General features: G+C 43.9%; 1 protein-coding gene across 1 annotated transcript in view; it reads right to left on the reverse strand.

Moving 5' to 3' along the window:
• LOC132404804 (uncharacterized) overlaps window positions 1-15,748 on the reverse strand; it is a 184,829-nt gene extending 169,081 nt beyond the window's left edge. The window contains exons 1-5 of the mRNA XM_059989308.1: window positions 15,661-15,748; window positions 14,626-14,736; window positions 12,230-12,389; window positions 11,852-11,961; window positions 7,049-7,208 (exon numbers count right to left, since the gene is read on the reverse strand). Coding sequence (XP_059845291.1) covers window positions 7,049-7,208; window positions 11,852-11,961; window positions 12,230-12,389; window positions 14,626-14,695 — 500 coding nt within the window. The 5' untranslated portion in view covers window positions 14,696-14,736; window positions 15,661-15,748. The remainder of the gene's footprint in view (window positions 1-7,048; window positions 7,209-11,851; window positions 11,962-12,229; window positions 12,390-14,625; window positions 14,737-15,660) is intronic.
• Between the last annotated feature and the right edge of the window lie 870 nt (window positions 15,749-16,618).

Here is a 16,618-nt window from a genome sequence, read left to right on the forward strand (position 1 = left end):
TGCTTCAGTATGTTGCACACAAGCATCTGGAACTGCTTCCTTCTTCTTTTTCAATCTGAAGCAGTTAGCTATTACATGGCCAGGCTTCTTACAATAGTTACAAATAGGACCAAACTGTCTTTCCTTCACAGGTTTTCCTTCCTCCTTACCTTTCTCATTAACTTCTGATTTAATTTCTGATTTACCTTGAGTCTCCATGTTATTTTTCCCCTTAAAAATTCTGCCCTGAGGAAATTTATTCTTATGGATTAAAACATACTCATCAGCTAATCTAGCACAGTCCTGCAATTTATCAGTATCCCTCTCATTTAAGTAGGTCCTTACTTCAACAGGAATGCTTCTTTTAAATTCCTCCATTAAAATCAGCTCTCCTTTTTTGTTCAGCCTCTAATTTACAACACTCCAATTTCATTTGTTCGATTTGCAACTGCATCTCCAGATTACTTATTGGAAACGACTCTAAAATCGATTCATCAAAAACACCCGAATCCACATAGTGTAACGCGATTTTTCTCTGTATCACAACCTTTGATGTAGTCTGCAAAATACCTTTAAGTTGCAATCTACTAGCTATCTCAGATACCTCAGTTTTTTTCGCCTTCGCCAACAACTCCGCGCCTGGCGAAACCAGAAACTCATCAATATTCATTGTTGCCGAATACCACTCACAAGCCAATCAAACAAAAGAATCGAGTATCCCCCTTTTCCAAAACACCGATCCAAAAGTCAGCAAGCACTTAAACTCAAACGATCCAATCCGGACGCAGCCCCCATATTTATGTTACGTATTCAGGCAACAATAAATATATGAGTTCGGCAAGGGTTTATATAACAAATAACACGTTTATTAAACACTGAAAACAAACCCCCCCAAAAGTAAACAAACACTAACGTAACTGGAAACAGCTGCTGTGCGGCAGCTTAAACGGTTCTTAAAGCGATGCAGCTCAAACAGTTCTTAAAACAATGTTGCAAAAACAGTTCTTTAAAGTAGTATTGCCAAAAGTTTGAAATGCTCACAGTCCATTTAAAAAGGAGAGACTTTATAAGACGATTTAAATTCTCTTTCACTTCGTTTTGCTTCGATCCCCGACGTCGAACTTCCCACGAAGAATTTACGAAACGAAATGAAACGGCTTAAAGGCACTGACCTTTCCTTTATCACACTGTCCTCAATCTTCTGCTATCCCATAGAGACTAACACGAGAACAGTCAACAAATTCCTTCCAAATAAGGATTAAATAAGGTCGAACCCATTTCACCATCGTAAATCGATTCTCCTTAATCTTTAACTCCCGAACTCTGATCTTCACTCTCCACTGATTGTCAAACTAGCAGTATTGTAAAGAAACTGCTGGCAATGACCTTTTAAACTTTAGGCATTAGATAAAACTTCATCTTTCAACTAAACTGCATCATCACATTAAATCACGCAGTGGCATGAAGTCAACTTGGCAAATCCAGCCACGAACTGCCCCCCCTCACAGGGTGGGGTCTTCCTTTTATAACCTGTAAAAAAAAACCTGTCACATGATCTCTACTGGTGGGAAAATGACATCACTCCACCATCACAAGACCATTACCTCAAGTCCAGTACAGCTTCAACCCCAGTCACGTGACAAGGGTACCACTGTCATGTGTCACAAGTACATAACACTGTACTTCTATATGCATCATCATAGCTTGTCACACCAGACAGACAGCCACTCTAGTGTTGTTTGGTTAACGCTGAGCAGGTCAGTGTCAGTTAAATCGGGTAAGAGCAGGCAGTTGTGCAGAACGTGTTCAATGTTCTGCACCCCTTCGCTACACTCACAGGATTCGCTGGTCTTTAACCCCACTTCACCATATTGTCTCCCATCCTACAAACTCCCACTCTCGCTCTGTTAAGAGTGCATCACTTCTGTCCAGCAAGCAGGGCCCCGTCTGGCAAGGTTTCTGTGGGGTCTTGCCCTGTATTGTTTGGTAGGCTTCTGGCTTCTGTTTGCTGCCAGAGGTCAATCCTGTACGTTTGGGTGGATGTTCCGTGCAGTAGTTCCTCCACTGTAGCAAAGCTTTTCCTCAATTTTAGGAGGTTGGAAACTAGCGCATGATGATGTAGTGGGTGCCGTGAATCCGAGTTCTGTTAACCTTTTTCAACTTTTGTTGTAATGTGGCTTCGAATCTCTGGGGGAGCAATGCCTGCAAGTCTGTAAATGATGTTAGCTGGTGTGGGGCGCAGTGTGCCCGTGATTATTCGGCAGGCTTCGTTAAGCAACAAGTCTATTTTCTTCGCATGGGCTGATCTATATGCAGAGACTAAAGATCACAATACCACTGGTGAAGACCAAGAAGGTACGATCAAGTGAGGTGGAGGAGCACTCACACGATTGCTTTGGGTTGGTGGACTGGACAATATTCAGGGATTCATCTTCAGGTCTGAACAAATATGCCACAGTTACCACCGACTTCATCAAGACCTGTGTGATTGAACGAGTCCCTTCGAGAACATACAGAACGTACCCAAACCAAAAGCTGTGATGAACCAGGAGATTCATAGTCCGCTAAAGGCTAGATTTGTGGCATTCAAGACCAGTGATCCAGAACTGTATGAGAAGTCCAGCTACAACCTACAGAAAACTACTTTAAGAGTGATAAAACAATTCCAGTTGAGCTAGAGATGGAGTCTGATGCACATCAGCTCTGGCAGGGTTTGCGCCATCACAAAGCTAAAGCCTAACATGATGAATGGCTGTGATGCTTCACTCCCAGATGAGCTCAATGCCTTTTATGCACACTTTGAAAGGGAGAATAAAACTACAGCTGCGTGAGTCTCTGGAGCATCTGGTGACCCTATGATCTCCATCTCAGAGGCCAACAACAAAACATCGTTCTAAAAGGTGAACCCTCACAGGGTGTCAGGTTGTGATGGTGTACCTGGCAGAGCTCTGAAAACCTGTGCCAACCAACTGGCAGGAGCATTCCAGGACATGTTCAATCCCACCTACTTCAAAAGGGCAACAATCATACCAGTGCCCAAGAAGAGCAGGGTACCTCAACAACTATCGCCCAGTGGCACTCACATCTAATGCTCTGAGAGATTAGTCATGACTAGAATCAATTCCTGCCTAAGCAAGGATCTGGAACCACTGAAATTTGCCTCATCACCACAGTATGTTTGCAATCTCACTGGCTCCCCACTCAGCCTTGGATCACCTAGACAACAGTAATACCTATGTCAGACAGTTGTTTATTGATTACAGTCCAGTGTTCAACAATATTCCACCCTCAGTACTAATCGACAAGTTCCAAACCCTGGGTGTCTGTACAGCCAGGACACCTTCAAAAGGTGATGCCATCATTAAGGACCCCCACCATCCAGGACATGCCCTCTTCTCATTGCTATTATCAAGAAGGAAGTACCGGAGCCTGAAGACACACACTCAACGTTTCAGGAACAGCTTCCTCCCCTCAGCCATCAGATTTCTGAATAAAAAATGAACCAATGAACAGTATTTCTCCTCTCTTTTTGCCCCCTTTATTTAATTTTTTATTCACAGTGGATTCTAGTTCACTGGGAGACATCAGGACCAGTACAGTTTGGCCCAATAAGCAGATGCCCCAAATAGCCGAAGATTCATAAAAATAGTTAAAAAGTTATAGAAAAGTCAAACTACCATTTAACTGAGTAACAAGTTACATGTTGAAGTGGAAAAGCCATTGCGCTGGGGGATTTCCACTTTCTTGACCCCAGATGTCCAGGTCAGGTGGGACGAGTAGGTATCACATCTGGGGTGTTCCCTAGTTGCAGTGGATGACCGTGACTTCTTCTAGAATATGAGAACGTAAGGAAGAGGAGCAGGAGTAGGCCATCTGGCCCATTCAGACTACTCCGCCATTCAATAAGATCATGGCTGATCTGGCCATGGACTCATCTCCACCTACCTGCCTTTTCCCTATAACCCTTAATTCACCTACTATGCAAAATCTATCCAACCTTGTCTTAAATATATTTTCTGAGGTAGTCTCCACTGTTTCATTGGGCAGAGAATTCCACAGATTCACCACTTTCTGGGAAAAGCAGTTCAAACATAGGACATAGAATAGTACAGCGCATTACAGGCCCTTCGGCCCACAATGTTGTGCCGACCCTCAAACCCTGCCTCCCATATAACCCCCAAATGAGTTCCTACTCATCTCTATCCTAAATCTACTCCCCCAAATCTTGAGGCTATGTCCCTTAGTTCTAGTCGTACCTACCAACAGAAACAACTTTCCTGCATCTCTTATCTATCCCTTTCATAATTTTATATATTTCTATAAGATCTCCTCTCATTCTTCTGATTTCCAGTGAGTACAGTCCCAGGCGACTCAATCCCTCCTCATAGTCTAAGCCCATCTCTGGAATCAACCTGGTGAACCTCCTCTGCAACGTCTCCAAAGCCAGTATACCCTTCCTCAAGTACGGAGACCAAAACTGCACACAGTACTCCAGGTGCAGCCTCACCAGTACTCTGTACAGTTGCAGCATGACCTCTCTGCTCTTCAATGTGCACACACCATCCTCCGAACATCGTTCGCAATCCATCTCGAAAAAAACAGGTTTCCCACTGGATCGTATGCTACGACCAATTCTCCCCAGCATCTTCTCTCTTCATCTCCTCTCGAACCAAAAGCCCAAGACCAACCTTAGTGTCCCTCACCAAGAAAAACTCCCTCTAATTGGATGGCACACATTCCACATCATCCCTCAACTTCACGTGTTTTAGAGAGATTGGTGAGAAAAGGAAAAAACTTGCCTGGGTCTTTATGAAGCAACTCTGTTGAATCAGGGGAGCGTTGGTCCCCCGTTGTTAGTTCGAAGTCCTTTTCGGTGTTATCAGCCACCTGCTCCCCAGGCAAAGGACAAAGGAGAAATGGAGCGCACGTGGCTTTGAATGGCTTCCAGTAATTACGGGAGCGCTGAGCGATGGTGTCCTTCTGGTGCGTCGCTAGGGTACCGCCTCCTGCAGTCCCCTTTTATCTTGACTGGCAGAGTTCATCAAAGTAGGGTGATGCAATCCCCACCCCCACATTGCCCGAGGGTGTCCATATCCATGGTAGCTGTCACGTAGCAGGGACAGGCAATTCACACAGGTGTCTCTAAGAACAATGGTCAAAACCGTTGCATTGTCTCTCATTTCCTGGGTCCGAGACCCGAATTAATAGTGATCTTGCGATTCTCCGGAAGGAGGGGGCTGCTCCTGCCCCTTCAGCCCCTCAGAGCTGTGGTACATTCATAACACTACCAACATCTCCTTATATGCATCCAAAAGTTATGAGAGGAGCGCCGCTTTCCTGCCAATACAAGTCACATGCACACGCCTCACAGATTCGTTCCCGCCAGTCTCATATTGGTTTTGGCAAGGTGTGGATGTGCAATCTTGCACTCTTAAACTTTTGTTTGTTTTACCTACAGGGCAGTGATTTTGTGCTTGAAATATTTAACTATGCCTCCTAAGCATCCGATGTCATGTCCGAGGCCATCAGCCGAGCGGCAGAGGACCACTTTAACACTTGAAGAAAAGTTGGAAATTAAAAACAGTGAGGCATCAACTCTGGGATGCTCCTACCAGGAACAGAAACTTGCCTTTAAAGTTCTTTTGTTAACCATATAACCATATAACAATCACAGCACGGAAACAGGCCATCTCGGCCCTTCTAGTCCGTGCCGAACGCTTACTCTCACCTAGTCCCACCGACCTGCACTCTGCCCATAACCCTCCATTCCTTTCCTGCCCATATACCTATCCAATTTTTCTTTAATGACAAACCTGCCTTAATTGAACCTGCCTCTAGCACTTCTACTGGAAGCTTGATCCACACAGCTACCACTCTCTGAGTAAAGAAATTCCCCCTCGTGTTACCTTTAAACTTTTGCCCAACTCTCAACTCATGTCCTCTTGTTTGAATCTCCTCTACTCTCAATGGAAAAAGCCTATCCATGTCAACTCTATCTATCCCCCTCATAATTTTAAATACCTCTATCAAGTCCCCCCTCAACCTTCTACGCTCCAAAGAATGAAGACCTAACTTGTTCAACCTTTCTCTGTAACTTAGGTGCTGAAACCCAGGTAACATTCTAGTAAATCTCCTCTGTACTCCCTCTATTTTGTTGACATCTTTCCTATAATTCGGTGATCTGAACTGTACACAATATTCCAAATTTGGCCTCACCAATGCCTTGTACAATTTTAACATTACATCCCAACTCCTATACTCAATACTCTGATTTATAAAGGCCAGCATACCAAAAGCTTTCTTCACCACCCTATCCTCATGAGATTCCACCTTCAAGGAACTACGCACCATTATTCCTAGATCACTCTGTTCTAGACAATGCTTGACATTGTTGCTTGACAATGCGCCAGCCCATCCTAAACATTTGGACAGCATCCCTCCTAACATAACAGTGCATTTCCTGCCGCACAACACAACATCGCTGATTCAGCCACTCGACCAAGGTGTGATCCACATTCAATGTGTATTTTTTTACGGCAAACTATCTCTCAGATGCTGCAAGCAACAGACGATTTTGAAATACAAATGTCGCCTTGTGATACTGCTTTTGTGTCGTATTGATATGAAAACGTGAATAAATTACAGATAAACCATGTTCAGGAAGCCCTCTGGAACGCATCCTTATTTTCTCCATTTAAATAATTATTCACATTATGCGTCAACTGCAAGGAACGTATCCCCCGCATATAACGAGGATAGGGTGTAGCTGAGTTGAATACCATCGTTACAAAGAGTTAGCTTAATTACAGACATTGCCAAGCTTAACATGTATAAGTCATTCCTCACTAAGCTTCTGAACCTGCTTTTTAAGCTACCACATGTTTCGTGGTAAGCGTTGATAGGCAGAGAGATCTGTAACTTAGATTCTGCAAGGATGAAGGACTGGGTTCAATATTTCCAGATCACAATGGTATAAGACTTGGTGATACAGATTACAAGTGCCAATGTGATGCCTCAGCATTAATTTTACACATTCCACTGAAAGTTCTGAATGAAGATATGGATTTACCTTCGTAGGTCAGTGTTCCAATCCCTTGTCAAATAGGTAAAAAACTGGCAATTCGTGCGCTCAGTGCACAATTTTTGGCAGTAGTGGACATCCGGGGCAAGAACTGACTCAATATCATTTCCAGGATAATCGATGTTTACAGCCAGCTCGTGTCCACATCCTGCAATGAAATGATATTAATTTCTTTTGAATCAATTATCTGAAAAAAATTATTTATGACCTGGTCAGGATGAAAATCTAGTTTTAACTTACATAACTTTTGGGCCTGTTTATTACATTGAAAACAATTTCAAAATGAAAAAGTATATAATTAAATCTCAAAACCAATTTCTAAAAAACAATATCCATGTGACCAACAGCTGTAGTGTACAGTTAATTACACTCATCATTGACCATCACGGAGGTAGTTGATCACAAATCCTCTCAATCACAACCATAGAAGCCTGGCTTCACCAGGAAGGTGAAGGGTTGCTCTTGACTCAGTTCAACCTCGTGTCCACAAGGAGCAGAATGTATAGACAGTGTCTTATCATCTCATGTTTTGACTCACTAAAGAGTTTCATTTTGGTTTCAGTGTATTAATTTCTAATGCAGATTTAATCCCAACAGTAAAAGCAGCTATTTTAGCCATTCTCAATATGTTTTTACATATAAACTTGATATTAAGAACTGTTCGCATGGAATTGTAGAAGACATTTTCATCAGGTCCTGGATTCCACATGTCAGGAAATGCAGCGGGGCTTGACCCAAATGCAGAGCAGTGGTTACAATTTTGTGGTGAGCATTAATTTTAATAACAAACTGCAGTATAACAAAACAAGAGAGAACATATATGTAACACAACAGGACAACAAGGTAACTGAAGGTCAGAACCAACTGGTTGAGACTCACTGGCTCATTGAGGTGAGCAGGGATTGTGGATGAGAGCTGGGTTTAAATAAGCTACAGGTGATGAGTTGGAAGTGGCTGGGTGGAGACTAGGAGTTGCCTGCCTGTGGAGAGCTGATAGGATCCGCCCCACTCCTAGAGGGGGCACCCAATGGCTCAGTGGGATCTGGATGGGTCTGGTGGAACTCCTTGATGAGCGATGGATTCAAGATGAAATTGAGCAGCACCCAAGACCTCCCCTCTGGGTTATAACCTTCCCAGTCAACCAGGTACTGCACACCCCGCCCACAATGATGTGAATCCCTCAGTCAGTGAACCAGGTATACTGGAACACCTTCCACCATCCAGAGCTGCAGGCTCATGTCAGTTGAGTGGTCCATGGACAACCGGCTTGAGGCAGGACACATGGAAGGTAGGTGAGATCCTGAGTAACTGGAAATGGTAAATAACAGGATAGATGAGATGGGTACTCTTTAAGGCACCAGTGAACTTCATTGAGATAGAGCAGGGATCGGTGCACAGGGGCAGGTCTTGGGTGGACAGCCAGACATGGTCCCCAGGCTGGTGGAGCCTGGCTGGACACAACCAGCAGTTAGCCTGGCAGCAGTCGGCTGTGTCCTCCTCTAAGCAATCCAGCAAGGCCCTGGTGGATGGAATCTCCACCGTTGGCTCCTCTGTGGGAACGATGGGAATTGATGGCCACAGAGCACTTCAAGCATCAGAGCAGATAGTCCCTCATGTGGAGAGGTTAGAGGAAGCAAAGCATCACAGAAACATTTCCAGTTGCTGATTGGCTCTTTCAGACTCATTGCTAGTCTACAGACGATGGTCAGAGGAGGAGGTGAGGTGTGGAGGAGGGAGCAGTACACTTGCCAGAAGAGTCCCTGTCCAACACATTGTCCTGAAGGAAACTGTGGCAGTGAATTACATAACCAAGTCTCAGAGGCTAACAGATGTCTTGGCAGGGCAATGAAGGGGGCCACCATGGAGAACCAGTCCACCACTGTCATGATCACTATGGAAGGTGGCAATCCCATAATGAAATCCATGGCGATGTGGAACCATGAGTGTTGGTAGATCAGCAGAGGCAATAGGAGTCCAGACCACCACCGGTTGGAGGAATTGGACTGGACACATCGAGAGCAGGCAGCAACGAACTGACATATATCTGCAATCATGGTGTGCCACCAGGAACAGTGTCACTCAAAGCTGGGGTCCATTATAAACCTGGATGGCCAGAGAGGGGTGAGGAATGGGCCTCACCGTACATGCGGTTGTCAGATGTGTCAGCCAGAGCAAGCTCATGCTGTAGGGCCTGGCAAATCAAGTTCCCAAGATCCCAGATGATCGGAGTGAGGATCTGCAGGATGGAATGATGTCAGACGGTTGATCTCCATTTCAGCCGAGTCGAATTGTCATGACAGGCTGTCCACTTTCGTGTTCTTGGAGTTGGATTGGTAGGAGATGGTGGATTTGAACTGCTCAGAGAAGAGTGCCCCGTGAGCCTGTTGTGGGTTAAGTTGGTGGGCCTGTTGTATGGATATGAAGTTCTAGTGGTCAGATCAGGAAGGGCTCGGTATTTCCCATTAGCCAGTGTCACCATTCCTCCAAGGCCCATTTAATAGTGAGCAGCTCCCTGTCTCCCCCTCCATAACAGCAGTGTAGAGGTGAACTTGCACAAGGAAAAGGCACAAGAGTGTGTCTTCCCATCCAGACCTCGCTGGGAGGAGCATGACCTCAGCACCCACATCAGATGGATCCATCTTTACCACAGAAGCTCCAGAGGGTTTGGATGGTGGAGAATCAGAGCAGTGGTGAAGAATCACTTGAGCTCCTTGAAAGCGTGATCCATGGAGGCAAACTAGGTTATCCATGAGGTAAGTGATTTGGTGAGAGAGATAAAAGAAGTGGCAATTTAGCTTCATCATTTTCCTGATGAACTGGTGATAGAAGTTGGAAAAGTCTAAAAAGCAATGCAGCTGTTTGTGGGAGCACGCCAGGACTATTCAACAACGGGACACACTTTCTCGGGGTCCATGGTTATGCCATGGGGTGAAAGGACATACCCCAGGAAGGAAATGACAGGGGTATGGAACTGGCATTTCTCCAACTTGCAATCCAGCTGGGTTTCAAAGAGATGCTGAAGGACTGAATGGACATGATAGTCATAGTCTCAGGGGTCTTTGGAGAAGAAGAGGATGTCATTGTGGTAAACAAGCACACTCCTGTTTAGCATGTCTCAGAGAATCTCATTGATTAAGGCTTGGAAAATGGTTGGACCATTGGAAAGTCTGCAAGGCATCACTAATTACTCATAGTAACCAGTAGATGTTATGAACGCTTTATTCCACTCATTTCTCTGGCAGATGTGGATCAGGTTGTATGCAGTCCACAGATCCAGTTTCATGAAGGTCTGGGCCCAGCCCAATGTTTCAGGTGCACTTTCTATCGGGGGAGTGGTAGCAGTACTTAATGGAGATTTTGTTGAATCCATAGTAGTCAATACAGGGAAGAAGACCTCCATCTTTCTTTTTGACAAAGAGGAAACCTGCACCAGCTGGGTAGTTGGAAGGACAAATGAAGCCATTCTGTAGTACTTCAGCGATGTAGTCACTCATGGCCTGGGTCTCAAGATGGGAGAAGGAGAACAGACAATCTCAGGAGGGGTGGTGCCTGGAAAGAGGTCAATCGTGTAGTCGTTTGGTCTGTGAGGCAGAAGGATGCTGGCTTCCCTTTTACTGAAGGCAATGGCTAAGCCACGGTATTCCTGTCAGAGTCGGTGAAATTGAGAGTACCCTCCATTCCCATGGATTCAAGGGGTGGTCAACTGAGATTGCAGGCAGGTGGTCCGGCAGGTGAATTCCCAACTCAGCAGTGAACCAGATGATCCAGTGGGAGTCATGAGTGGAGCAGCAAGGGTAACCCAAGATGAGAAGGCTGTTGGGTGAGTCAATCAGGAGGAATTGGGTAGTCTCGTGGTGCTCTCCAGTGCTCATTTGCACAGGCTGTGTGCACTCCAGACCCCAAGAGATGTCCATCAGTGTCCGTGATGCAAGAATGGGTAACAGATAGGCTTGGTAGTTTGCACGCACGGAGTCTGGTCCAGAAGATTGCCTGCTGCTTCGGAGTTTATCAGAGCCTCCTGTGCATGTAGAGCAGCTGGGATGTGGCGGAGAACAGAAATAGTAAGTGGGCAATGGTACTAGAATGACAGGTGTCCTTCGTCTCTAGCTGGTGGTGTTGTTTTCCCGGACACAGTGGACTTCCTCTGTAGTAAGCACACAAGTTGTTTCTCCGCCAACACTCACGCTCTTGGGGGCAGAGGGGGTTAAGGGAGAAAACATGGGTTCTGGAGGGGAGCTGATGAGGGCATGCATTGTGAAATGGTTCTAGGAATGGAACTGGTGGAACTGGGGTTCTCAATAGTGACCTGGAGAGTCATTCCATAATACGCTGTCAGTTCAGAGGCCCAGACTGATGAGGCTGGGCATCTCCTGGATAGACAGCTCATCTTTCAAGTGCTCTGAGAGGCCACGATGATAATGGGCCGGCCGTGTTTCCACATTCCAGCCCCACATAATCCATACAATGTAATTCAGATTATTTTAAGACTGATTAAATTCAGGTCCAGAACTTGTTACTTGTACAATTTTTTCAGTATGATTGCTGAATAATTAATCAGCAAAACTGTTTATTATCAAAGGTTTACAATTTGCAGACACTTAACGTATTGTTGTTTTGATTGAGAATTTTGGATATCATTCACAATGCATGTGTTTGTCATTTTGCTGCAATGTGCCACACTGGATAAATTATCTTTGTTACCTGGAGTAAGAAAGAAGGGAATTGGTATCATTAAGTTCAAAATCATTGCTTTTTGACTCAAGACAGGGAAATGCTGTGTTTTGGACATACCTGTGTAATTGAACCCACATTTTCTTAAAGAAAATCCTGACATAACTCCCAAAAGGAATGTTATTCTTGATGGCGTTCCTCTTTCATTGTTTTTGAGGTAACAAATGTAACTACAAATGAATCACAGAGTCATTACAGATCTTGAATTCTTCACGATCACTAAGCAAATTTTGTTTTCTTTGCTAACTGCTCTACACAAAATAACTTTCTAAGCTGTTAATTGGCATTATTTGTTTGTGCTGAACAGACATTTTGAGCATGAAGAAACACAATAAGAAGTGACAGGAAATCATTACATATGAAGGATCCAAGAACACATTCCTCTGTTGAAAACTGTGATTACTACAACACAGAATATTATTCAAATAATTGACTAACCGCTGTACTTCATTGTGAAATTCCTTTTTCACAAAGGTGAAAAACTGACAGTGAGGCTCCTCGGTACATTTACGCTGGCAACTGTGTTCATCCTCGACTACAGACTGATGGAAGTCATTCCCCGGAAAGTCCAGACCATCAAAAATCTGTTTATAACAGGCTGAAAAAAAAAGTAGAATGTGAAACTAATTACTGACTAAAAATTAATAATGAAGTGTAAAATAATTTAATTTGGTTAAGTTTAGATGATAGACATAAACTTATAATATGAGTTCTCCATATCCATATCTTTGCCTCCCTTTTCCACCTACTTTCTGATGCCTGCAGGGTAAACCCTCTCTGGAACTCCTTGGTGTCCACTCATCTCTGCCCACCCACAGCTCCCCTGGCACTTTCCTTGCAGCATAGGAGGTGCCTCACTTGTCCCTACCCCTCGTCCCTCATTGCCACCCACAGAGCTAAACAACCCTTCCAGCTGAGGCAGGGCTGGATTCTTCTACACTTCTTCCAACCCAGTCTATAGCATTCAGTGCTTTCAATGTGACTTCCTCACATTGGCGAGGCCCAGCACAGACTAGACAACCATTTTGTGCAGTCCATGCACAATGGCTTCTGGTTGTACGTCATTCAGCCCTTCTTCCCATTCCCATGGCAACCTGTCTGTCCGCAGCCTTCTCCACCGCTGTGTGACCCCATTAATGATCAGCCTTTATATACCCATACATCATTAAATATGCCAATCCTAAAGAAGAACGATTCATCACCCTTACCTGCCACCCCAACAGCCTCCACATCCAACACATTATCCTCCACTACTTCCGCTATCTCTAAAGGGATCCCACTACTAAACATATCTTTACCTTTCTGCTTTCTGCAGAGGTTGCTTGCTCCACAATTCCCTTGTCCATTCGTCCCTCCCGACACTTATCTCTACAAGTGGCCTGAGTGCTACACCTGCCCAGACACCTCCCACCTCACCTCCATTCAGGGTCAGGAACTTTTCACCTGTGAATCTGCTGGCATCATCTATCATATCCAGTGCTCCCGGTGTGGCCTCCTCTACACTGGTGAGACCTGCCATAAATTGGGGGTCTGCTTCATCAAGTACCTCCACTCCATCCGCCACAAGTGGGTCTTCCCAGTGGCCAAATATTTTAACTCTGATTCCCGGTCCTGTTCTGACTTGCTGATTTTTGGCTTCCTCTTGTGCCAAGATGAAGCCAATCCCAGGGTGGAGAAGCAACACTTTTTATTCCATCTGGGTACCCTCCAATCTTCTATCTCCCCACCCCCCCCCCCCCAATTCCCCCACTCTGACCTGTTACCTCTTCTCACTTCTCCTTGGGTCCACTCCCCCTTCCCTTTCTCCGATGGTCCATTCTCCTCTCTTATCAGATTCCTTCTTCTCCAGCCCTTGGTCTTTCTCACCCACCTGGCCTTACCTTTCACCTTCCAGCTAGTCGCCATCCCCTCCCCCCACCCTTTTATTCTGCTGTCTTAACCCCTTCCTTCTCAGTCCTGAAGAAGTGCCTCAGCCTGAAAGATCAACTGTCTACTCATTTTCATAGAGGCTGCATGACCTGCTGAGTTCATCCAGCATTTTGTGTGCGTTGCTGTCCAATTAAGTGTTAGGTTCAAGACAAAATAATGATTTAATTTTTTTTACATAAGATAGTGTAACAGACTCCAAACTGCTTATAGAAATATCTTCAAGGCCCAAATGTTGCTTCATAAACATCAGCACGGGTTGGTATAGCTTAATTTGCTCCCTCCATATTGTAATTCTCAATATAATTCCTGACGAAGGGTCTCGGCCCGAAACGTCGACAGCGCTTCTCCCTATAGATGCTGCCTAGCCTGTTGTGTTCTACCAGCATTTTATGTGTGTTGTTGTTTGAATTTACAGCATCTGCAGATTTCCTCATGTTTGCTCAATATAATTCTATGCTTTTCTAATCTCGCTGTAAAATTAGGACATTTTCTCAAAGACATTCGTATTAAATTTAATGAAAAGGTTAGGGCACTGTGGTAGCATAGTGGTTAGAGCAACGCTGTCACCGCTCAGGGAATTCCCAACCTCGGTATTCAATTGCCGTGTCCTTTTGTAAGGAGCCTCTGTATGTCCTCCCTACGGAATGCGTGAGTTTTTTCCAGATCTTCTGGATTCCTCCAACAGTCCTAAGATATATCAGATCAGTTAATTGTCATTGGAAATTGTCCTGTGGTTAGATTAGGGTTAATTGGGTTTGTTGGCGTTTGCTTGAAGGTCCAGTGCTGCCTACTCCATATTGTATTGCTAAATAAATGAATAATCTTGCTTCTAGAAAAGTCAAACTTTAATTAATCAACTCTTCCTTTGCACATACTGTAACAAAATGAAGGATAAAAAGACTTACCTTCAGTATCTTGTGAAAGAAATTCAGGTAAACCCACCATAAAGTAAAGAAGATATATTAGACTTTTCATTCCTCTGCTCCTCGATGCTGATTAATCCCTTCAGATAATTACTATGAAAATAGAGATGGTGATGTAAATTTGAACAAGAGCAAGCATTCAATATTTAATATACTCAAATATTGTTTCTATAGGAATATTTCTTCAGGAATATGAATAAAATTGTGCATTTAAATTCATTCAATTAAGCCTTTAGAAAGTAAATTTCTTGAAACTTGCCCACAACCCCAGCAGTTCCTATTTTATGATATGGAAGACCATTATTCCATTAAATTAACTCAGGTCTCAAAGCAAGTCTGTCAATCCATTCCTCCCACTAATTTTCCTGTAGCGTATTCTCTCATGTCCATCAGTTCAGCCTGATTCTCCTCCTACCCAACTACGAGTGATATCTACACCAGCCAATTAATCTACCAGCAAGTCTTTAGGAGCAGAAGGGAAATAACAGGGGTAATATGCACACACAGAGCACCCAAGGACAGGACCAAATCCAGATTGTTGGTGTTATACATAACACAGTATAACTCACCACAGTGCTGCTAACATCTCCACTGAAACAAGTAACACTGCTAAACCTGTGCCAGGTCTAACTACTGAAAGAATCACAGGAACTTCCCAGTCCACTGCTGCATTCCTCAAATCCAACAACAGAGAGCGGTTAGAATGATAGCAGCAATCAGACATGATGACATTCATAGCTTGCATCCTTGCACGAGAGTTCCAAACTTGCCCACGGTTATGAAGGGAAATGCAGGTAGCTCCACATTGCTGACTTTTTTTTAGAGAATATTCAAACCATCCTATTCCACTATGTTTTTGAAATGCAATTCTGAGTATGCCATAATCACTCAGAGACTCCTATTCTAAGTGTGGTCAGGCCAACTTAAAATGGCCACATTTATGCATTTATAATAATCTTTCCAAATAAAAAATTTGGAAATTCATTTAGTATAATCTTGTCATATAAAAATAATTACCTGTTTTTGTCTTGTGGCAAAATTTTAAGAGATTCTTGTTTGATACAGCAAAGTTTCCAGACTGTGTTTGTATTGTTTTGCTGTTTGCAGTCTGGAAAATGGAAACTACTGCAAAATATATGTACATTTGACCAAGGTCAGTGACTGAATGAACGCTGTTAAATTTTAACTAGTGCTTATAATGAAATGATTGCATTTACCAAAGACTTGATATTTGCAACTGATTTCCATACATGCCTGAAGATTTTAAAAGTGATTGGATTAACTTTGAGTTTGTTCATTTCTAAGCATTTCAATTCACTCCGATATCCAGTGATCTTGCTTAAACCTGCTTGAAAATACAGCTGTTGGGATGTTGAGAAGACAAGGAGCAGGCACCCTGCTACTATCAATGATATGTTGTTCTCTCTCCTTTAAAATTGCCTCTCAGAAATCCACTTTACAAATCATAAATTTCCCCTCGTTTAACACAAGGTCCATTACAGATCAACTCCCACTCAGTGTTCAATACCATCAGGCCCTCAAAACTTCTTGTCAAGCTGCAAGACTGAGCCTCTGAACCTCCCCTTGCAACTAGATTCTTGACTTCTTCACTGAGGGACCATCGAGGAGGAGTTGTCCACCAGTAATGACCTCCATCATCCACCCCGTTCCCTCTTTTAGCTAAAGCTAATAGGCAGGAGGTACAGGAGCCTGAAGACCCACAACTCAAGGTTCAGCAACAGCCTCTTCTTCACTGCCTTCGGGGTTTTGAGCAGATTTGAAAAACCCTACCTCAGACTATATTTCCGTCACTTGCACTGATGTCAGGATGCCCTTTGCAATAAATGTGTGAATAAACCTGACAATAAGCAATGAAGCTTGTAATATGCACTTTATATTTATAAAGGACTTTCTGTCACTTACAGAATGCATATTCATCCCTACCATCTGTTTCCATGTGGGCAGTTTTTCATGC

Source organism: Hypanus sabinus, chromosome 14 (assembly GCF_030144855.1).
Source record: "Hypanus sabinus isolate sHypSab1 chromosome 14, sHypSab1.hap1, whole genome shotgun sequence".
Taxonomy (NCBI): domain Eukaryota; kingdom Metazoa; phylum Chordata; class Chondrichthyes; order Myliobatiformes; family Dasyatidae; genus Hypanus; species Hypanus sabinus.